The sequence below is a fragment of the Varroa jacobsoni genome, unplaced genomic scaffold (genome assembly GCF_002532875.2).
Source record: "Varroa jacobsoni isolate VJ856 unplaced genomic scaffold, vjacob_1.0 scaffold_1104, whole genome shotgun sequence".
Classification (NCBI taxonomy): domain Eukaryota; kingdom Metazoa; phylum Arthropoda; class Arachnida; order Mesostigmata; family Varroidae; genus Varroa; species Varroa jacobsoni.
The window spans coordinates 133,260-151,916 of NW_019214006.1; the positions used below are offsets into that span (position 1 = coordinate 133,260).

General features: G+C 41.7%; 1 protein-coding gene across 1 annotated transcript in view; it reads right to left on the minus strand.

Annotated features, from left to right (window-relative positions):
- Nucleotides 1-18,657, minus strand: part of LOC111266625 (uncharacterized) — a 111,683-nt gene that overhangs the window by 70,192 nt on the left and 22,834 nt on the right. The window contains exon 2 of the mRNA XM_022844262.2: nucleotides 18,209-18,355. Coding sequence (XP_022699997.1) covers nucleotides 18,209-18,355 — 147 coding nt within the window. The remainder of the gene's footprint in view (nucleotides 1-18,208; nucleotides 18,356-18,657) is intronic.

Consider the following 18,657-nt stretch of genomic DNA (forward strand, 5'->3'; position numbering starts at 1 on the left):
TATCAGCAGTTGGTTGCTGGCGTTACAGAACCCATTCAGCAAAAGCGTGGTGATGATACAAACATCGGACCGGCTAATATAATTGGTTCTGGCTTCAATGAGTTCAACGAAGTTCACGTCACCCTGCTTCCAATTTACAGCGGTGCTTGAACAGCCCTAGACACTGACCAGCAGATAATTCGAACTTTAAGATGCAAGGCAGGAAACAAAGAAATAAAGCTTGCAACAGAACAGAATGCGATTTTAGATGTTCGCATCACATCTATACAGGGCGGCTTAAAGGTGCTTATTTGATGGTATAAAAGTAAGAGCTTTTTTTGCAACTATCAAATAACTTCACTTATATATATATCTATATATATCTATACATGATTTAACGTATGAGTAAATCCGGGGGCGGGCTCTAAAGCTAAGTAGACGTAAGTAGTAGTTGAAGTAGGTGCCGCTCACAATCGAAGTTTGCCTGGTGAATACATTAGTTTTTTGAAAACTTACAGATGCAAACTCGTTGGTTTCCCTCGAGAAAGATAAGTTCAAAATTTTTTCAATGCTCAGTGATCAAATTTTTGTTTTTCGAAAAACGATAGTAGTGCGGAAATTCATTGAAGACATTAGGCAAGAGGCTGTTAAGTGAAGGCACTGTACGAAAATGGCGAAAAAGCTCCAAGAACGGAAACTGAGACGTTTTGTCGCAAACATCCATCCCATCGCTAGAAGATTTTATTGGGCTTACGATTGTTACTGTTTGTTGATTTTCTTCTTCTTCTTCTTCTTCTTCTTAGCCACCTGTCTAATTTCTCCGGGTTGGCAAAACAGGTTAGAATGCCGTTACCATTTCCACAATTCGTCCAACCGGGCTCACTATATCGCACTCACCCAGACACGCACTATATGTATTACTCACGATCGATATTCAACAGATTTTCAGGCTAACAAAGATTCCATTTGCTGGCTAGCTTCTCGATTTAGCTAACGATCTAAGTAACGGTTCCAAATTTTCTCTCAAATTCTTTATTTCCTGCTGCTCTTGCTCACGGGCATAGTAATCGCGCGACGGTACGACTGAGTACAATTTTGGAGTTGGACTCTGTCCGACGATGGATCACAGCAGGGCGGCAAAATACCGCCACATCGGCTGCTCCTATTCCATTTACTACTTTAAAGTTAGCAAAAACTGTCAGACCTGAACACTGGACTCGATGACAACTTTCCAGTCCCCATTCGGATTCAAACAGAGTGAAGGGGACGAACTTGAGAAACGTACGGAATAATACTGTGCTCTTTGGATACGGGATAGGGCTGATAGCAAAGAAAAAGGCTGAATGAAATAATGATAATATCAATGAAAAATGCTAGAATACCATCTTCAGCACCAACAACGAAAGTATGAGCTTTCTGTGCCGCCCGATACTCTGCTTGGTGAGCTCCTAGCATGCTCAAGCATCGATTACTTCCTTTTTTGGTTTATGACGATACCCTAACAATCCGCAGTAACTAACACATGATGGCTTACGAAAATCATAAAAGAACCTTTGTTGTTTCGCGTACAATGCATTGCCGTAAATTACATGTGGGTAAAGAAATCGAAGATCATGCAAGGACCTACTGAATCTATGGACTGCCATGTGTCACTAATACCAAAAATCGCCGTGGCGTTGCTGCTATGGCAGAACAATTTGTGTAAGGTATTGAAAAAAGCAACTGCCCGATCTTTGGACCTCATGGCCTGTTATTTACTACTAAAGAAAAATAAATATCTGCGTGGTGATAAACAGAGGTAAACTCGTTTGCCTGTTGACAAATGGCTTCAAATGCACAAGATTATCAGGAACTGAAATTGAGATATGAGTCAGGTGCAGGGCTTGTAACAGCCTCAGTTTTTTTTTCTGTACCCTCACATCACTCTCGACCTAAAAGTGCCTTACAAATTTTTCCCTCACGTTAACAGTATTCATCTAGAATCACACTGATCTGTCGCACATAGCGCTGAATCTGGGCACCAAAAATCACATAGAATCAGAGAAGGTTTTCAATTAGGAGTAACTCTTTGAAGTGCATAGTTGGCGAACATATTATATTCGGCCTCGACATATTGTTAGACGGTCTAAAAGCATATATTCCGCAAAGCGAAATTGGTGGTTAAATGGTGATTTTACTTATTATACGGAGCACAACATCGCGTGCGATGTGTGAACCATTACCTTAATAGTATTGTTTTCCGGCCCATTTAACATATCCTGTTTCTTAACCCTTTGTTACAGGTAATAGGGCCTTTTTGTCGTTGAAAGATTCACAGTCGCTGTCAGGTCGAGGTTGTACTTTCAGGATGCTCTGCTGCTTTCTTTTTCACTGTTTTTCTTTACGCGACGAAAGTGTTTGTTTCAAGGCAGAAGTTGGATGCTTTTTCCTCACCCAGAAGGGGCTGGTACGTTTAACCGATTGCCTAATGGTCTTCCGCTCACAATGAAGATAAACTGATCCATAGAGCGACGGTCATGGTGCTGAAAATGGTGTCTGTCGTGCTGAAATCGTTATATACAAACTTAATCCGTTTATGTAACTCTTACTTACATCTAACTAGCGAACGGTGATTCTTAAAACTCAGGCCTAGTACGTAATGCTATTGACACAGCGAGGTGTATGTAACTGTTACACACAACTAACGTTAAGAAGAATCTCTCAGGAAGATCACTGTGCGAAAAGCGAGTGCAATTGAACTAACGAATCCTCGTTATCAGACAGGTTGCGTCCTCCAATATCCTTGCATTCCATTTTTCATCCTATAACAAATGTCTCGACAACGCCCATTTAACTTGCCCCGGTCCTGCAAGAGGCGACTACTTTTTCAAGATTAACTTCGTGAGACCGACAAGGACGATACCCAAACGTCTTTTGATTTCCTGATTCTGATATTTTTCAAGTGGTTTCAAACTGTGACGGTCCACCGTGCAGTCTCTCATAAACATGGTACTGCTGGAACAGCATCATTCCGTGGTCGCTCTATCAGATCCGGGACTAGGTTTCTCCCATTAGGCCCCTGAGAATCTCCCTGAGAGAGATTAAAATCGCTTACTCTCTTCTGTTGGCAAGCTTACAAAACGCAGACATACTAACGTATATGGAACATATAAAGATGTCAGACATTAAAAGTAATACCGTAATTCGTTACATGGTCTGCAATGCCACATTTCACTATCGTTTCATTCGTAACGTAAACCCTCTGCAGGCACGGAAAAAGGCCCAGTTGGTCACGGAAAGACTGATCAGACGGCCTGCAACCGATACGAGAACAAGTGGATACGCTTGTTAGCAGTGACGGATTGCAATAGCAGTACTGGGAATACTACCTATAGTGAGCTTTGTGGATCTACCGAGCGGTTATATCAGCGGCAGCAGTAATCAGAAGTCTCGTTCTCCTGTTTTTTTCGCTCCGTTGTTCGACTGATCCTCTTCTTATCCATTTAGATATAGGCATTGCTGGTTCTCCTTTGCTGCCGTTTCTGTTTTTTCTCACCACTGGCACCACTGTCGTCCTCGCCTAATTTTTCTACCTTTTCCATCGGTTTTCCTGAGTTTACGTGGATGCTACATTGAAAAGAAATGTTGCAGGCGATAAAGTTTAACAACGATTAGCCAGCAGTTTGGCCCGTTATTCGTGAACAGTTGCAAGAACTCCGTTGAGTCAGCCGAAGATGAGTCTCACTTGAAAATTCTTTCACTTCGGTATGAAAAAATAGGATGAAAGACGTAAACGGTAAGATCAATGGACTAGAGTTACTCGTACATGCTTTCACACGTCCGTGCTTCGCGCCCCATACACTACCTAAAAATATTTTCCTAATGCACCGCTCGTGCAATCTATTGTAGCTATCGACCTGCTTCTGGTCCTGTAACCCTTCCTTCAGTCCTTAGATGTTGTATTGCATAGTCAATGTTAACAGTCGTGACATCAGCAAGCAGGCCGCCACTTACCGACCTTCTTTACGAAAAGAAGGACGAAAGCTGCTGTCTTGGGAAATCGCCTTTAGTAAGATGAATGGCGGGCAGGACGCAGGGATCTTGTTGATGTCCTTCGCTGGCGTTCATAGTCCGGTCGCTTCCTTTCTTTAAGTCTCCCTATAGTTGTTTTACGATTCGAGATTATACGCTTGTTGTCGTGCTGGATTGACCTTGAGACCGATTATCCCCTTCTGGGCTTCATTGGTGTCCTTGCGAGTCAAGTCGTAAAGCTGGACATGAGGTCGCTCTGTAAAAGTGTTCGTGGCCTTTGCTACGGACGACTTTTCCTTCGTCTTCTCAAAGAAACCTTTCAATGTCCTTCCCTCTTTCCTCTGCGTGTTAGCTATGAACTCAATTTATTGAGCCTCGGCCAGCCTGACCTGTGCAGATTTAACAGTAACCATGTGAGCCAACGCCTAGGCCAAACTGACTCGCGATCAGAAGGAATCAGCACAGTGTACACTCCATCTCCTCATGAATATTCGCCAATAACCCTAAATGTGAAGCCTGCACAGGTGCGTATTGCAAATATGAATTCTGCTCATATCGTAGATGCCTCCGACTGTATAATCTAGTAAGGTTATTATTGTTGGCGCAGGTTGAAAGGCGCAAATATCCAGGCTTTGTTTCATCTATGTAATACTACGTTGATGAGAATGCAAATGACAATAACGTCGATGTTTAACACTCACGGTAATGACAATTGTGTATGCAATAAATGTACGGAATTCGGCCGTTGCCGTAGTAACAAGGAGCGCCATTAAGTCAAAGCGTACAGAAACATTGTTGTTGATAGTAATTTCGGGTATTAGCGACCGAAGGATGCGAAAGCAACGCTTATATTCTATGCGGAAAGTCGCGAATTCCTCGATGCAAGTTCCCCTACCTTTGATCCAGGTGAAACAGGAAAAAACTTTTTTCAAATCAATAATTTATCATTAACAAAATAAACACGTAGGTGAGTGTGCTTTGACCGACGAACTCCGCCGCAACTTCAAATATTTTATCATTTGCACTATCTCCACACAAACAAATACGTTTGTATTACAGCCGGCAACTGTTAATTGTTATTCCCGCTACAAAAGCAAGTGGGCCTTTTCTTTGTAGCGACTGCTAAAAAACATCAACGTTAGCCGTTTGCCACATTGCAAATACAATTTTAGTGTTCCATTAGCTTTCCATGCTTCCATGCTGCAAGCTTGCGGCAAAGACCAAGCCAAACGTCGATGGTGCTAGAAGACCGGTAGTAACGGTACGAGAAATTGTTTTGACAATAGAAATTACCAGCATTATTGCCGTGATAACCTACATCACACTCACCATTTGATATCTGATAACTAATAATGGTAATAAACTTCCAGGCGGTATTATATTGTAAGTGGTACAATATTAAACCTGGGATGAGAGAAAAAAGAGAGGTATTAAACGTATCCAAACAGGACATTGTAGCGCTTCTCAGGGCTGCAGAATTAGAGCAAAACGTAAGCAACAGACGTAGATTATTTCGGCTCTACCAACAGAAGCAGAAAACGTGTAATTGTTATAATCCCGTACGGTACTTTGCTTCCACTTTACCGTAATGAACGGAAAGACAGAAGTAAGGGCGGCGGGAGGGAGTAGAAAAAGAACAAATTGATACGAACAAGGGGAACTAGAGAGAACTAAAGGATACAATGCAGCATACGTACACAAACAAACCATACTGAAAGGGACTTACAAACATGCTTGAATGGAAAAGCAAAGTATTTCAACACACGGCGACCGAACAAGCTGCTACTAGCGCTCCTGCTGTTCCATATTCAGAAGAAGAGGAAAGAGGAAAGCGGGCAGTGCAATACTGACTCTAGCGACACGGCGACGCTGGCACGACATCGAAAAAACAACGTTGATGGTCCACTCTAATTATATTACTGGGAAGAAGTACGAAAAGCTTCCGAGAAATGTGTACTTTGTGCCGACAAACAGTCGCCTCAGCTGCTGCCGACGCTACTGCCGTTGCCATGGCAACCGCTGCTGCTATCAGCGACAATGGTAGCAGAACCGAGCCAAGACAAAAGCCGAGCGCTGTCATCTAGCGTCGGTCGGCCAACTCGTATACTTGTGAGCCTGCGTAGCACCAAGCAACGGATAGGACCGGATTTTCGTCCATGTAGTGGCCGCCATTAGTGACTTTGGTGGCCAATTTTTAATCACATCTTTCATTTTTCGGTCTTTTTCGTAGATATTGTTAAAAGTAAAATTTCAGTTGTGGTATTAGCAGCGGGTAATGAGAACGGCGGAGAGGAGACAATCAACCGATGGTCAAATTATCTATCAGACATGCTGCCCAACGATGACTACCTAAAGCGTACCTATACAACGACAGATTGTTGACATTGGATGTTTATCCATTGACATCGAAGTAATACACGAGATGGCTGCGCCATCGCTTGCACTAACTGCTCAAGATGTCTGTCCGTGTTCGACGTTGAGGTCTGATTTATTCGATTATCGATGTGGACATATTTGTAATTTGGCGTGAGCCAATCGTAAGAAGCGCCATAAACAACAAGAGCAAAAATGCTACCTGACATCGATATGCGTCTTAGTGCTAACAAAGCAGATACGAGGGCAGACATAAACAATGGCAATCTTGGACATTGTGGAAGAATTCCGTAGTTCTCATCGGCACTTGCTATATGTTAATCCAATGACCTAACTAAAAGGAAAGAACGAACAAAGCATCATGAAACTCTAAATAATCCATGATGAGTGGCGACAATGATACTGTTCTAAGAAGGTCCAATATAAATCAAACCTAGCAAAGCGTAGTCATCAGAAAAATCTCACAAAGTGTGGTAAACTAATCTAGAGAAACGTCAACGGAAAGGGTAAAGTTGCCGACCGTTTATCACTATAGGCTAGAGGAAGACCTAACACCTTATCGTGCCTTCAGCGTTTGGACTTACTATTCCCCTACTCTTCATTGAATGACAATGTGTGCATAAAGTGTGTTTTGTTATTCCGAAACGCCACTGCCCTGCTACATCCGCTAGACAGATACTGTTTTAGGCATTACGTGGTAGCATGGGGCGGGCTAACACTGGCACAAAGGTACTGAGAGATGCGCGTTATTATTCAAAAGTCAATACATGATTGACACGCCAGACTGGTGGTACTGCAATTTCTTCTACTTCCCCGCCTCGCAACTCTGTTACAGCTGTTTCTGCTAAATGATGACGATAAAGAGTTAAATGCTGCCGTCATTGAGTACAGTTTAGCTGCCTGGATCCTGCTCGATAACCCAGCTGAATCGATCGTGCAGCAGCAAGAATTGCGGGCTGTTTTTCTATCGGCGATGATCCACAACCAGCAGTTGCCGTTCCCTATTCTTTTCCTCCTTACTGAAGAGGTATACAGTCTTCATGCATCAGGGTACAATAAATGGCACACTTGTAACCTTACCAGTTCTATTTCGTATCCCGTATCGCGCATCGTGTATAAATGATATTTAGGATCATGTACGGTAGTAAACGCGCACGGTAGTCCGTTAGAAGCAAGCATGCTACTAGCTGAAATTTCAAGTTCGACAATACGATTTCATAGTCGCTAGCGTATTCCTATCTAGCAGCACCAAGATAGCTACTGTCTGTCTTACCGCGTCAAGTATTAATAGAGTATTCACGGAGACGATAGAGAAATACATATATTCGTGGCCCGTAAAGCCTCTATACATATGGTAGAACAATATAATACTGGATAATTATACGGATGGGTTTCTACAATTATCCAAATGCTGATAGAGCAGAATGAATGGGCGCTGATACGCTAGATTGGATACTAGCGGAATATGCAGACTCCAACGTGGGATTAAACTCATGTTTGCGGTCTTACATAGTTATATTTTCTCTCCCGATATATAATTTTTCCACTGTCCATCGCATATTTATTTAACTAAATAAATCCACAATTACTAGTTCCCAAGGAATTGATTAAAAAAAAAGTGAAGAAAGATTCCATACATAAATATTCTGCATGTCTTTTTTTCTATCGAATGCAGAAAATGCAACCGTCATAAAGACGTGCCTTACATACACTGAGCCACAGTGTGTATATATATATATATATATATATATATATATATATATATGTATATATATATATACATGCATACAGAGTATCTGTATATATACTCTAAACTGAAAATCAAAGACTTTGAATATCATGAGGAAGAAGAAGAATTCTATTCGCCCTTTGTACATGCAGTATCATTTTATTCCCCCTGATCAGGTTTGCATAATAACATTTCTGTCCTGGTATAAGCAAAGTTCTATGGTATCATTATTGCTTGCTAGACGGGTCCGCCCTTTTTAGCCCAAATCGCCGACAGCCACACTTACATATCTTACAATATTTTTCTGCCAGGCTAAAAAATGTTTCTAAAAAGTAAGCGCGACTTTTTGAACGATCCACAGTCCCGTCCTAAAATTAGTGCGCGGCGATTCGAGAGCTATATTCAGTAATCACTGTAAGTCGTTTTATCTGAAATACATGTAGTTATGCCCCTTTGTCTCGTAGTTCGGCATTTCTGTCAGGGTGTTTCACACAAATCCAACACAGTCTCGCTATTTTGCCTTAGACTGTAGGCTTACGAGCCTTCAAGAACGAAAACTGATATGAGGTACGGTGCAATAGTTCGGTCAATTGATCAATACTTACGTTGCCGATCTGTGTCGCTCATGACTGAACGGGACCAAGCAGTCTCCGTCCCTCCACTTAACAGCTGCTGCTATGTCGAATGCTACCACAAAAGTTTCCCCTATACAACTGTGGACAGGCCTAATTGCCCTTGAGTAGGGATCGATCCTTAAGGGCAATACTGATTGAAGCTTCCGTTACTTTGAGCCTCTTTCAGCACTTAGGTGACTTAGTCAATAAGGAAATCTTGCATGCTATGCAAATATTATATTTGAGTTTCAACATCTGTGCATTGAGAACCAATAGACTAGAGACAGGATAACAAAATGTAGTTGAGTTAATTACAATGGAATGGAGAAACAAAATCTTCGTAAATAGTTCCTTTAAAAACGAGGTTTCAATAGGACCGGTTTACTCTGCGAATATCCAGAAGAACACGTCCTCATCTTGATGAAATGTCACTAACTCAACAAACGAGAACATGTACGATATCTAGGTGCTACAGAACAAATGGCGGTGGGACATCTAATGGTAACGTCGTACGAGTGAATTTAGCCGACCGACCTCCTTCTATGTTTTCGATTTGAATGGCCATTGACGATCTCGAGCAGCCTACACGGATTACAATACAAACCTACACAACCACGTGACATCCGAGAACCTTAACACAGGCTCTAGTAGGAATCAGGGTCAGCTTTAAATAAACACGTTATGATACAGGCTGCATAATCCATTGAAAATCAGTGTACCCGTTCAATCTAACAGCCATTAGGTGCTGGCTTCAGCCTCCTTTATTCTTGCAACAACAATGTTGATATTGAGACTTCTCTTGTTGTTGCTATTGCTGGTGCCCGTGTAGGCGATCGCCAGCGACCCTTATTGCTGTGCCACTGTCCCAGCTGGTTTTAGCGACATGGAAAATATCCTTTCGAACCTCACGTATTGACGTGCGAGTGCATCTGTGCCATCGATCGACAGTAACAACAACATAGTGCCATAGCGGTCAATTGGGAGTTTATGCTCGGTCAACAACGACATTGTGCCGACGTCCGCTACCTTTCCCGTCGTTACCGAGCACCCCAGCGTAACTTTCTTAGAATCTGCAGTGGCTACGGACTGCGACTAACTAACAATATTGCCAAGTCGCATGAACTGAAATAAAAAGTCCGTAGAGAAAATTTATGCACAGCGGATAGCACAGAGCATTTGTATGCGTTCGAGGCTACCTGTCTGTGCTGCATCTTGTTATAACGACATTGTAGAGAAAGGGTGTAAAGGCAAAATCTATAAAGGAGATGACACATGCTTGTCGTTTATGCCAACTAGTCATCTTCCATCCCAAAATAATTTCGGCGATAATAATATTTTTTTTAAACAAGAAACGTTTTTTGAAGGGCGCAGAATATGTGCCTGCTGCCGAATAATCTACTATAGAGAAGTGAACCACTTAACATGAAAAAAGAGACTCGCTGAATTTAACAGCGTCGAACCTATATTGCGTCGGTGATAAATGAAAAAAAAAATGTGCTACTTTCCTTCATGTCCTTTGAGGCGAAGACCCAAATGGAAAACGTAGGGAAAACAGGCACTTCGCTACCCGTAAATGCCCAGGGTACGTATGTTGCGTGCTTTCTGACTATAGCAGTTTTCTAATCATTCTAATCAAAGGAATACGGCAAATTCAATCAGACCAGTGCGTACTCAGGATTACTGCGATACTTGCGAGGTTTGTTATGAATGTTTGTACCAGCTGCCATCTTGAATTGTATGTTTGAGCTACAAGTCAAGTTGTAGCGCTAAACCGATTCTTACAATTCTGGTAAGCTATCTGAGCCTTATTGTTGTTAACGAACGTGCGATAGCTTTATCAAGAATATCAATAGAAGACATTTCACAATCGACGGAATCGTAAGAAGATTTTGGTCGGCCCAGTCTTGCGATAAGATAAAGCTCAAGTTTTAAGATGTCGTTTTCACTTATTATCTAATCAATAAATCATCACCATCGTCATAAATATTCAATATTGAACGTCTCTATACTTCTGATTGATCGAGTAAAATTCATTGGTAATGATAACAATACGTTTTACGTATGTTAAAATGACTTGGCAATTCTAGATGCTGCCGCCGAAATGATCATAGATCATTATGATGCGTATTCTCAGCGTCCAAAAGAAGCCTCATCAATAATACTAATCAAGATTTTTCTTGCGCGAAATAGGTTACATCTTTGTTTTTTTTATATAAGTTCTCAAATCTTCGTAGTAGAAAGCTCTTTTTCTGGGCCGTTGCCCGATGCAAGGTGCTATTTTTACCCTTCGCAATGAATGAGGCCTAATTACGGATATTTGAAAGATCGAGTTTGCGATCGTACTTCAAAGGCTCGTTGGAAAGAACAATTTCCTCAAAATGTGCTGCAACGCTGCCTAATTTCAATAAGTGCATTTTTCCAATAAACATTAAATGCGTTGAATTAATACACATTTGTTGGTATGAACGTTTCAACTAAAAACAAAATGCCAGCTAATGAACGAGCACAGGTTCGTTCTTTTATATCGAGTGATTGAACTGCGAAAGAACGAAACTGAATCCAAATAAGCTTTCTTTTTGTATTATCGTCTTTTACTGTTGACTTACACGTGACTCTTGACAGAACCGTGCACACCACACTCGATAATACAGGCAATACAGAAGACAGCGTGGTATGACACAAGGACGTACAATTGATTTTAAAGGTAGTGGATAGAAGAGAAGAAAGATAGCAAGAAGAGTGCGGAGACACGAACTAGAAGACGTAAAAGAGGATGAGTTGAGGCATACGGGGCTGGAAGACAGTTAGCGAAGGAGCAATCCGACCGCGAAGAAGAAAGGAATAAAACAAGAAAGATAAAAAAAAAAACATAATAAAAACTAACATTACCCTGACACGTGCGAAACAAAAGGGAAAACAGGAATAACGGACGATGTCTGGGAAGGGCGAGGCCAACGGGTACAGGGCACGCAAATAAATACATTACAGGGAACAGAATCGAACCAAGTCAAGCTTGCGCCTAAAAGGACAACAAATAACCTTGAATGGATAAGACAGCAAAATTTTAGACGGATGACAGAGCAAACAAAAAGGCGTAAAAGACATTCGGGCCGTTCTTCTTTCGTTTCATTGACTTGTTCCTGTTACGGAGTGGCATAGGCTTTTTAGGTACGAAAGCTAATTCTGTTCTTTGGGCTTTAACCGGAGAGAAGGTGTGTACACGGGCAAAAAAAGAGGAAAAAGAAGCCGACAGCATGAAAGTTGCTAGGAAAATATCCGCGAGAGAGGAATCGACGGAACCATGCTAGCACTATAAAGCGGTTAAAAAATATGTGCTGGCATCAGACTATTGTCAACTTGTCGCTTTTGCTAAAAACGTATTTTTTTTTGATGCAAGAAGCATCAGTAAACACCATCTATTAAACCCAAGTATAAACAGCTTAAGGTGTTCTGCTTAGTATTGGGTCAATCTCTTCAAAATGAGTGGTCATTTTTACCGACAAGGAAGCATTTATACCGACACTCATAGGTAAGTTGAATCCACAGTCGTTCCCTACTTGATGGTAACGGGTCTCAGCGGTTGCTGGTAGGCATCTGGTGGTCGAGTTTCCCTTAGAGAGCTTTTCTACAACGTGCCCTTCTTCTCAAATGTCTCATCTTCATGTGAGACCGTTACGTTTCCGGCCTGTGCGGCCTCGGGGCCACCTCGCTCACGCAGCTTTGTTCGCTTTGCCGGAACAGCTTCATTACCGCAGAGAAAGTTCTGGGGCTCAGAGCTCGCTTGTCGCGCATGGCATCAGTTTCGGTGGCGGGTAGGTTTATCCTGTCGTCTAGAACACTTTAAAACGACTCCCTTGAAAGCTCTATTGTTTTGGCCCCTGTCGTAGCATTCGTTAATTATTTCCATTCTTGGCCGCTTGGTTATTGCTGGGATTGCTCATGGGACACAATGAGTTAACTAACTGACCTTTTGAATGAAACCTCGAATTAGCGTCGCACACTTAATACCGAACAACACAGAATGCCTTTTATGTATGTATGGTCAAACTAGTTAGTGCGGAGCGAAAATTCCGTAGTTCTTCCATTGGATTCGGCACTTTTTGCGGACAGTAGCTAAAGCTTGTCGCGAATAAAATTGTCTCGTGCGACATTTCTGTCCCATTAACCTTCTTAGTAAAATGTGCCTTGACCATTTGATATATCATCATAACTATGAGTAACTATAGTAAGCCGTCCTCTAGATACGCGCAGAAGGCTGATTCATCATTCACCCTCTGACAACTGATACGATATCCGCAGGTTCGGTAATAGGATGAAACATATGCCTGGATAAAATCTAGAGCGATATACAGCTATGGCCGTTTGGCTACGAGGCTTTATTTCGAAGAGCGCGTGGTAGTCAAATGGAGGCAGGATATAGCAAACTAGATTTGAGGATGCCTCCGATCATCGGTACTTCCATTTCTTCATATGCTTGTGTTACGATTGTCCTGCCTAAAATACGTGTTAAGTGTGAGGAAGATCAAATCAAAGTTACAATGCCTAGCTAAGCTTGGGGCCTACTTGAAAGAGATGGAACGCTTAGTCCTTTCTTCAGGGTCATATGCCGCAAGTGTTTATGCGTAAATGTGCCACCATCCAGTAAAATAGTTTCATCTTTAGTAACTCGTAACGAAGACTCAAATTCGCTACATAAATTTCTGAAAAGGCGGCTTGAGCCCCTACTAAAGTACGTACGGCAGGACCCCTGTGCGGGTCAGAATCCGAAAACTAACAAAATCAAAAAAGCGCACGAGCTTATGCCAAGTTTTTCTCCCGCGCGCTCTGTTATCTAACCTTGTTCAGAAGTCGTGTTGATGTGTATCATAAGGCTCGGACACTAGAAAACTTATGGATACAGGTTACAAGATCCCTATTACCAAATCCTAGATTTCAGTCGCCAATCTTTTCTACGTACCACAAGTGTCGCTTTGTGATCTTACGCCGCCCCGAATAGTCATTGGACTAAAAAAATGGTTTAGACTTGGCCAGCCTTGCTAAATCTCTAAGAGACATTTTTGGGAAGATTTCATTCAAGTCTTAAAGAAGAAAAAATGAACGTTCAGCGTCGAACATTGTAGGAGTTGCAGTGTCATAAGCTAGTGAGAATTGCATTGTAGTGGTCAGTACAGCCCTAAACCTATAGGGCCTTTCCTTTCCCACCAGTATCTTGACCCATCCAATAGGCTAGATGCCGACCGTTTTCAAGTCCTGATCCTAAAACGACTACAACGTCATTTATTTGATGGCATCTTCAACCCCCATCGAGCAACCATCAAAGCGGACAAAAGCAACCAGCAGTAGTAGTAGCTGCTCATCCGGTCGTAACTGTTAAACAGCAAAGAGGACCCGCTTAGAGAATCCATCGAGAGTCCCGTTCTGCTCGGCAGAGCGATTTTTGAGAACCTCATCCAACGCGACTTCGCCAGCAACTTTCCGTTGCTACTGACGCTACTCCCTTCTATGCAGTATTACCATGCTAGCAGTAATAAAAAGAAAGACGGAGGAATCTACGCCCTAGGAGCTCCACAGCCGCGGAGAAAAAAACTTCTACGATACGACCATTCGAAGTACATCAGCTAAAAATTCGACGTATAGATATTAAGGCTTCTCACTGTCAGAGTGGCCACAGAAAAGACAGCCGAAGGCGAACACTTATTTGCATGATGGTCACCCAAGGGTGTGCATACGACAGTTACAAGGGTGACTACGTCGATGTGTAAAATATAGCTTCTTCTGTGTATCTTTCTACTAGTCTTTCGCTCGAATAGTTGTTTCCTAATTATTGTTTTGCCAGTGAACGTTACACAAGTGTCTATGTATTCTAATTTTATAACAATAGATAATTATATGTTACGCTCCAATGGTAAGCGTATAATAGGATAACTGACACGTGTATAGACATATGATTACACATAAAATGTCATAGTATATAAACTTCCCATAACATAGGGCCGTTATTTATTCTACACAAATCGTTCCTGTTGAAGAACTTAACCCACAATATTACCTGGTACAACACAAAGTTTATCATTTGTCACAGGCAAAAGGGTGCACACAGAACAACGCGGGACTGGTGGCTGAAGAGATCATGAGGAAGGCAGACTATTTAAAACGGACATGAAACGTGTCAAGCTTCTGGCATGACTCTAAATCGGTTCAAACACTTAAGGAGGAAAGTCAGTAGCACTTGCTTGCGAAAAGTAGGGGTCTCCAAGTAAATATATAAAGAAGCATGCCATATATACATACCTGTTTTTGCTACATTGTTAAAGGGTAATATTTGTATGCCAGAAATCCTAGCTGCCGAGTAAGAATCTATAACGAATTTGTTCAATCTATTCAACGAATCTAGCGATAAGCTGAGTGGAGCACGTCGACATCCAAACATTTGCTCTAATCGAAGTTACTGATATCATTCGACAAAGGGCTTCGAATCCACTGATCATCTAGTGTCCGTCCCTATGTCATCGAAAAGCAAACCTGATACGTTCTTGTCGTTGTGACAGGAGCTGTCTGCGGGTTCCCCTCATCGGAGAAGAACCCTCAGATAGTCGCGGACATAATATAGATCGGTAGACGCCGTCTCTCTAACATGACTCGACAGCAAAGCTCCTCGTGATTCTTCTTGCCCTTCACCCTTCGTAAGGGAGCATTTTTGCCTGAGATTTTACTGAATGGGACTTGAAAATAGCGCAAATAAAGATGCACAAACGAGAGGACTGATACAGATCAGACCTAGGACGGGGCTTTCTTATAAAACTGAAGTTTTCTTAGAGTCGACTGTAACGTAATGCACTTTTTGTTGGTAGCTATGCTATATAAGGCAATATATTACTATATTTGTGCTAGCTCATATGAAAGCTGATATAAGAAGTCAGAGACGCCAGTTGTAACAACAAAGCGTCAATGCTTATTGAACAATTTACAAACAAGATTCCTTCTAAAGGCCAACCCCTAGTTAGATAGCTGTTTTGAGTGGCTCGTCTATTTTTCGATCAGACAAGCTTGCACTTACTTACAACAGATCAAAGTGATCTGTTATTATAATATTGGAAGAGCTTGTCGATTATAGCTCGAACTCAGTTGCGCATTAAAGGTCAAAGCTCACAAGTCGATGAACTATTTTCACTAGAACGCTATGGCGGTCAACTCAATGAAAAGTATTTGGCGACCATTGAGCAACTGATTGCTTAGTATTGTATGTCGCCCAACCATCTTCCCTCCTACCATTCTCTGGTATGTCACAACGCTCAATAGGTATGAAACGCAGCTACGTATTATAGGTGACTGCTCTGTTTGCAAGCCGCTCCATATACTAACTATTTACAAGCAAATTAAGCTAATCATTGAAAGGTGTACTAGCAGTTCTCAGAGAGCAGTACAGTACCGCAACGAATTCAACGCCTGCGCTCTTCAAGCTCTCAGCTTGCGATACTCGTCACAGGGAAAAGAAGATGGCAGAGAAACGTTGATCAAGATTGACCCTAAGCTCATCGATTTCATTTCATTGTTTATTTACGGTTTATTTGGGAAGCCAAGAACGATTGGCACTTCCACAACGTCACTCTTTGGTAACGAATCTACCATGTCACAAGTGGCTTGTAGTTCGTATGAATTTACGATGGTCCAACTTGCAACTTGCAAAAGCGAGCTATGAAAATACCCTGGTTGGCCCATTACTCGATTGAATCTTTGTAAAGTTACTCAGTCGGATATACAAGTAAGTTTATCAACTCGAAATTTTCAAACGTCCCTCCTTCGTACTGCTAGTCAAATTACATTTCAGTACATAGAACAGTCGTGCGCAAAGGCATCGATTCCACAGATTGGATCATTTCAGCCCACAGTAAAATGGGCTAGTCTCTTATCCATGTAAGTACCTAACAATATGTGCCCAGTTGGTAGATGTACGTAAGCCAATTGCACGTCTAAATTCCGCTAAATAGCCTTGAATTATTTGAAGAAATTCCGGCCACGGAGATGGGCAAAGAAAAACGTTACAGGAAAATACCTTCTTGCAGCTCTAATTATTTGCAAGCTACTGTATGAAAGCGTACCTTTCTGTTCATTTACCGTACTGCATTTCCCGTATGTGCATCACCGTATATGTACGAGCCTTCGTAGGAACTATTTCGTAATAGGCGATTTATTGCACGTCTATCTGTGATAGTCTCTAATCGTATATACATTGATGCATCTACGTACTATGTATAGCTCAGTAATAATCAGCCGATAGAAAAGGTGGCGGCGGCTGCGACAAGCAGAGGTACGTTGTTCTCACCCCTTTTTATAGCTGCACAAAGGCCATATCAGCGGAACAGGATGTTTAACATCGATTAAACAGGAAGATCAACGACATCGAGGCCGAGGACGCCACCAGATAAAGTGCCTCTGTAGTCTCTGAACTTGTTGACGGCGTCTTTAGAAGTAGAAATGTAGCTTTCGCAGACTATTATATATTTCGCAGACATATATATATATATATATATATATGTATATATACTGCGCATAGAATTGAGAAATTATCAAATATAAACAAATCCTTGCAGTCCTTGCAGGTGGTGTTTGCCTTTAAAAGTATACGGGCTTTCTAATGGCCTAGTTCAATTTGACTGCATCAACGATCAAAAACTTACTACAGTTTAGATTACCTAATGAGTTATACCTTAAATTCTCTATGACTACTATACACTTATCGGTCGGTAATATATTTGGAGAAGAAAATAGAAGCCAAGTCATATTTTGCTTTTATCTACCGAGGCTAAATCAATCAGTCACGATAACCTAGCGTGTCGGTCCAGGCCGGGAAATGTTTTAGGTTCGGTCAATACTTCACGATGCACCCCTAGCATCGTCTTGGCAAGCAGGCATTAACCCGAAGGTTATGACAGCCATCTCTTAAGCGGATTATTTCACTTGTATATATACACTTATGTAAATTAATTATTAGCTTATATAACTATAGTGTCCAATACTCCATACAGTGCGCAATAAAACACCTTCACCATTCTCTTTCATCAGTACAACACGTTTGCTGACTTCGCGAAGTTCATAATGTTTGCGAAGCAACCATGTAACTGTTTCGTTAAATGTTCCCGAGATACAGTATTTTCACTTTTCGAGAATTGATTTACGATGTCGCTGATGGTGATGATACACTCGACAACGAGGATGAGTCAAATTATGATGATCTGGATCTTACTTCGCACTTCTTTGCGCGATCGACTGATATAGTGATGGAGTGGCAATAACAGGTGAGGAAACAATCCGGTCCATTATATATAGCAGATAGATACCGGTTACACCAGATAGGCAGGTCAGAAGATACCGACCTAGCACGACGATGAATTGAGGTAGTTCTAAAGTATTGTGCACAGCAAGATACACACTGCAGCGCTCTACTAAGCTCTGAACGAGAAGGCTAAACCGCGGGGGCGGCAGATACCTATCAGGTACTTACTTGACGCGATCGGTAAATCGCGTTCGTGCGACGGCGATGACACGGACGTATTTGATGACGTTTCGGCGACGGTCCATGAATGCGCTAAACACAAAGAACTTGTCGCCGACGTTTCCAATTGGCTGCCAGTGGTCAGTCCGTGCCTCACTGCAAAAACGGAGGACAGATCAAGTGTTATAAGAAACAATTAAATAACGACGAGATACAACACAAAGAAATATTCATGGCATAAGTTACTTTCGATTGCAACTTTACTGCGCTAAAGAAGGTAGATTATTTATACCTATGTATATACAGATATACTCAGCAGTGTCTAAACAGTGCTAAATACTTACCCTACCATCTTTTATAGTTAGCGTGTAAATAAACCATTATTTTAATTTATCGTTGCCGATGTTTGCGAATGACTCCTTATGAAAACATTATTTAATCTCGATTTCGGGCCACCC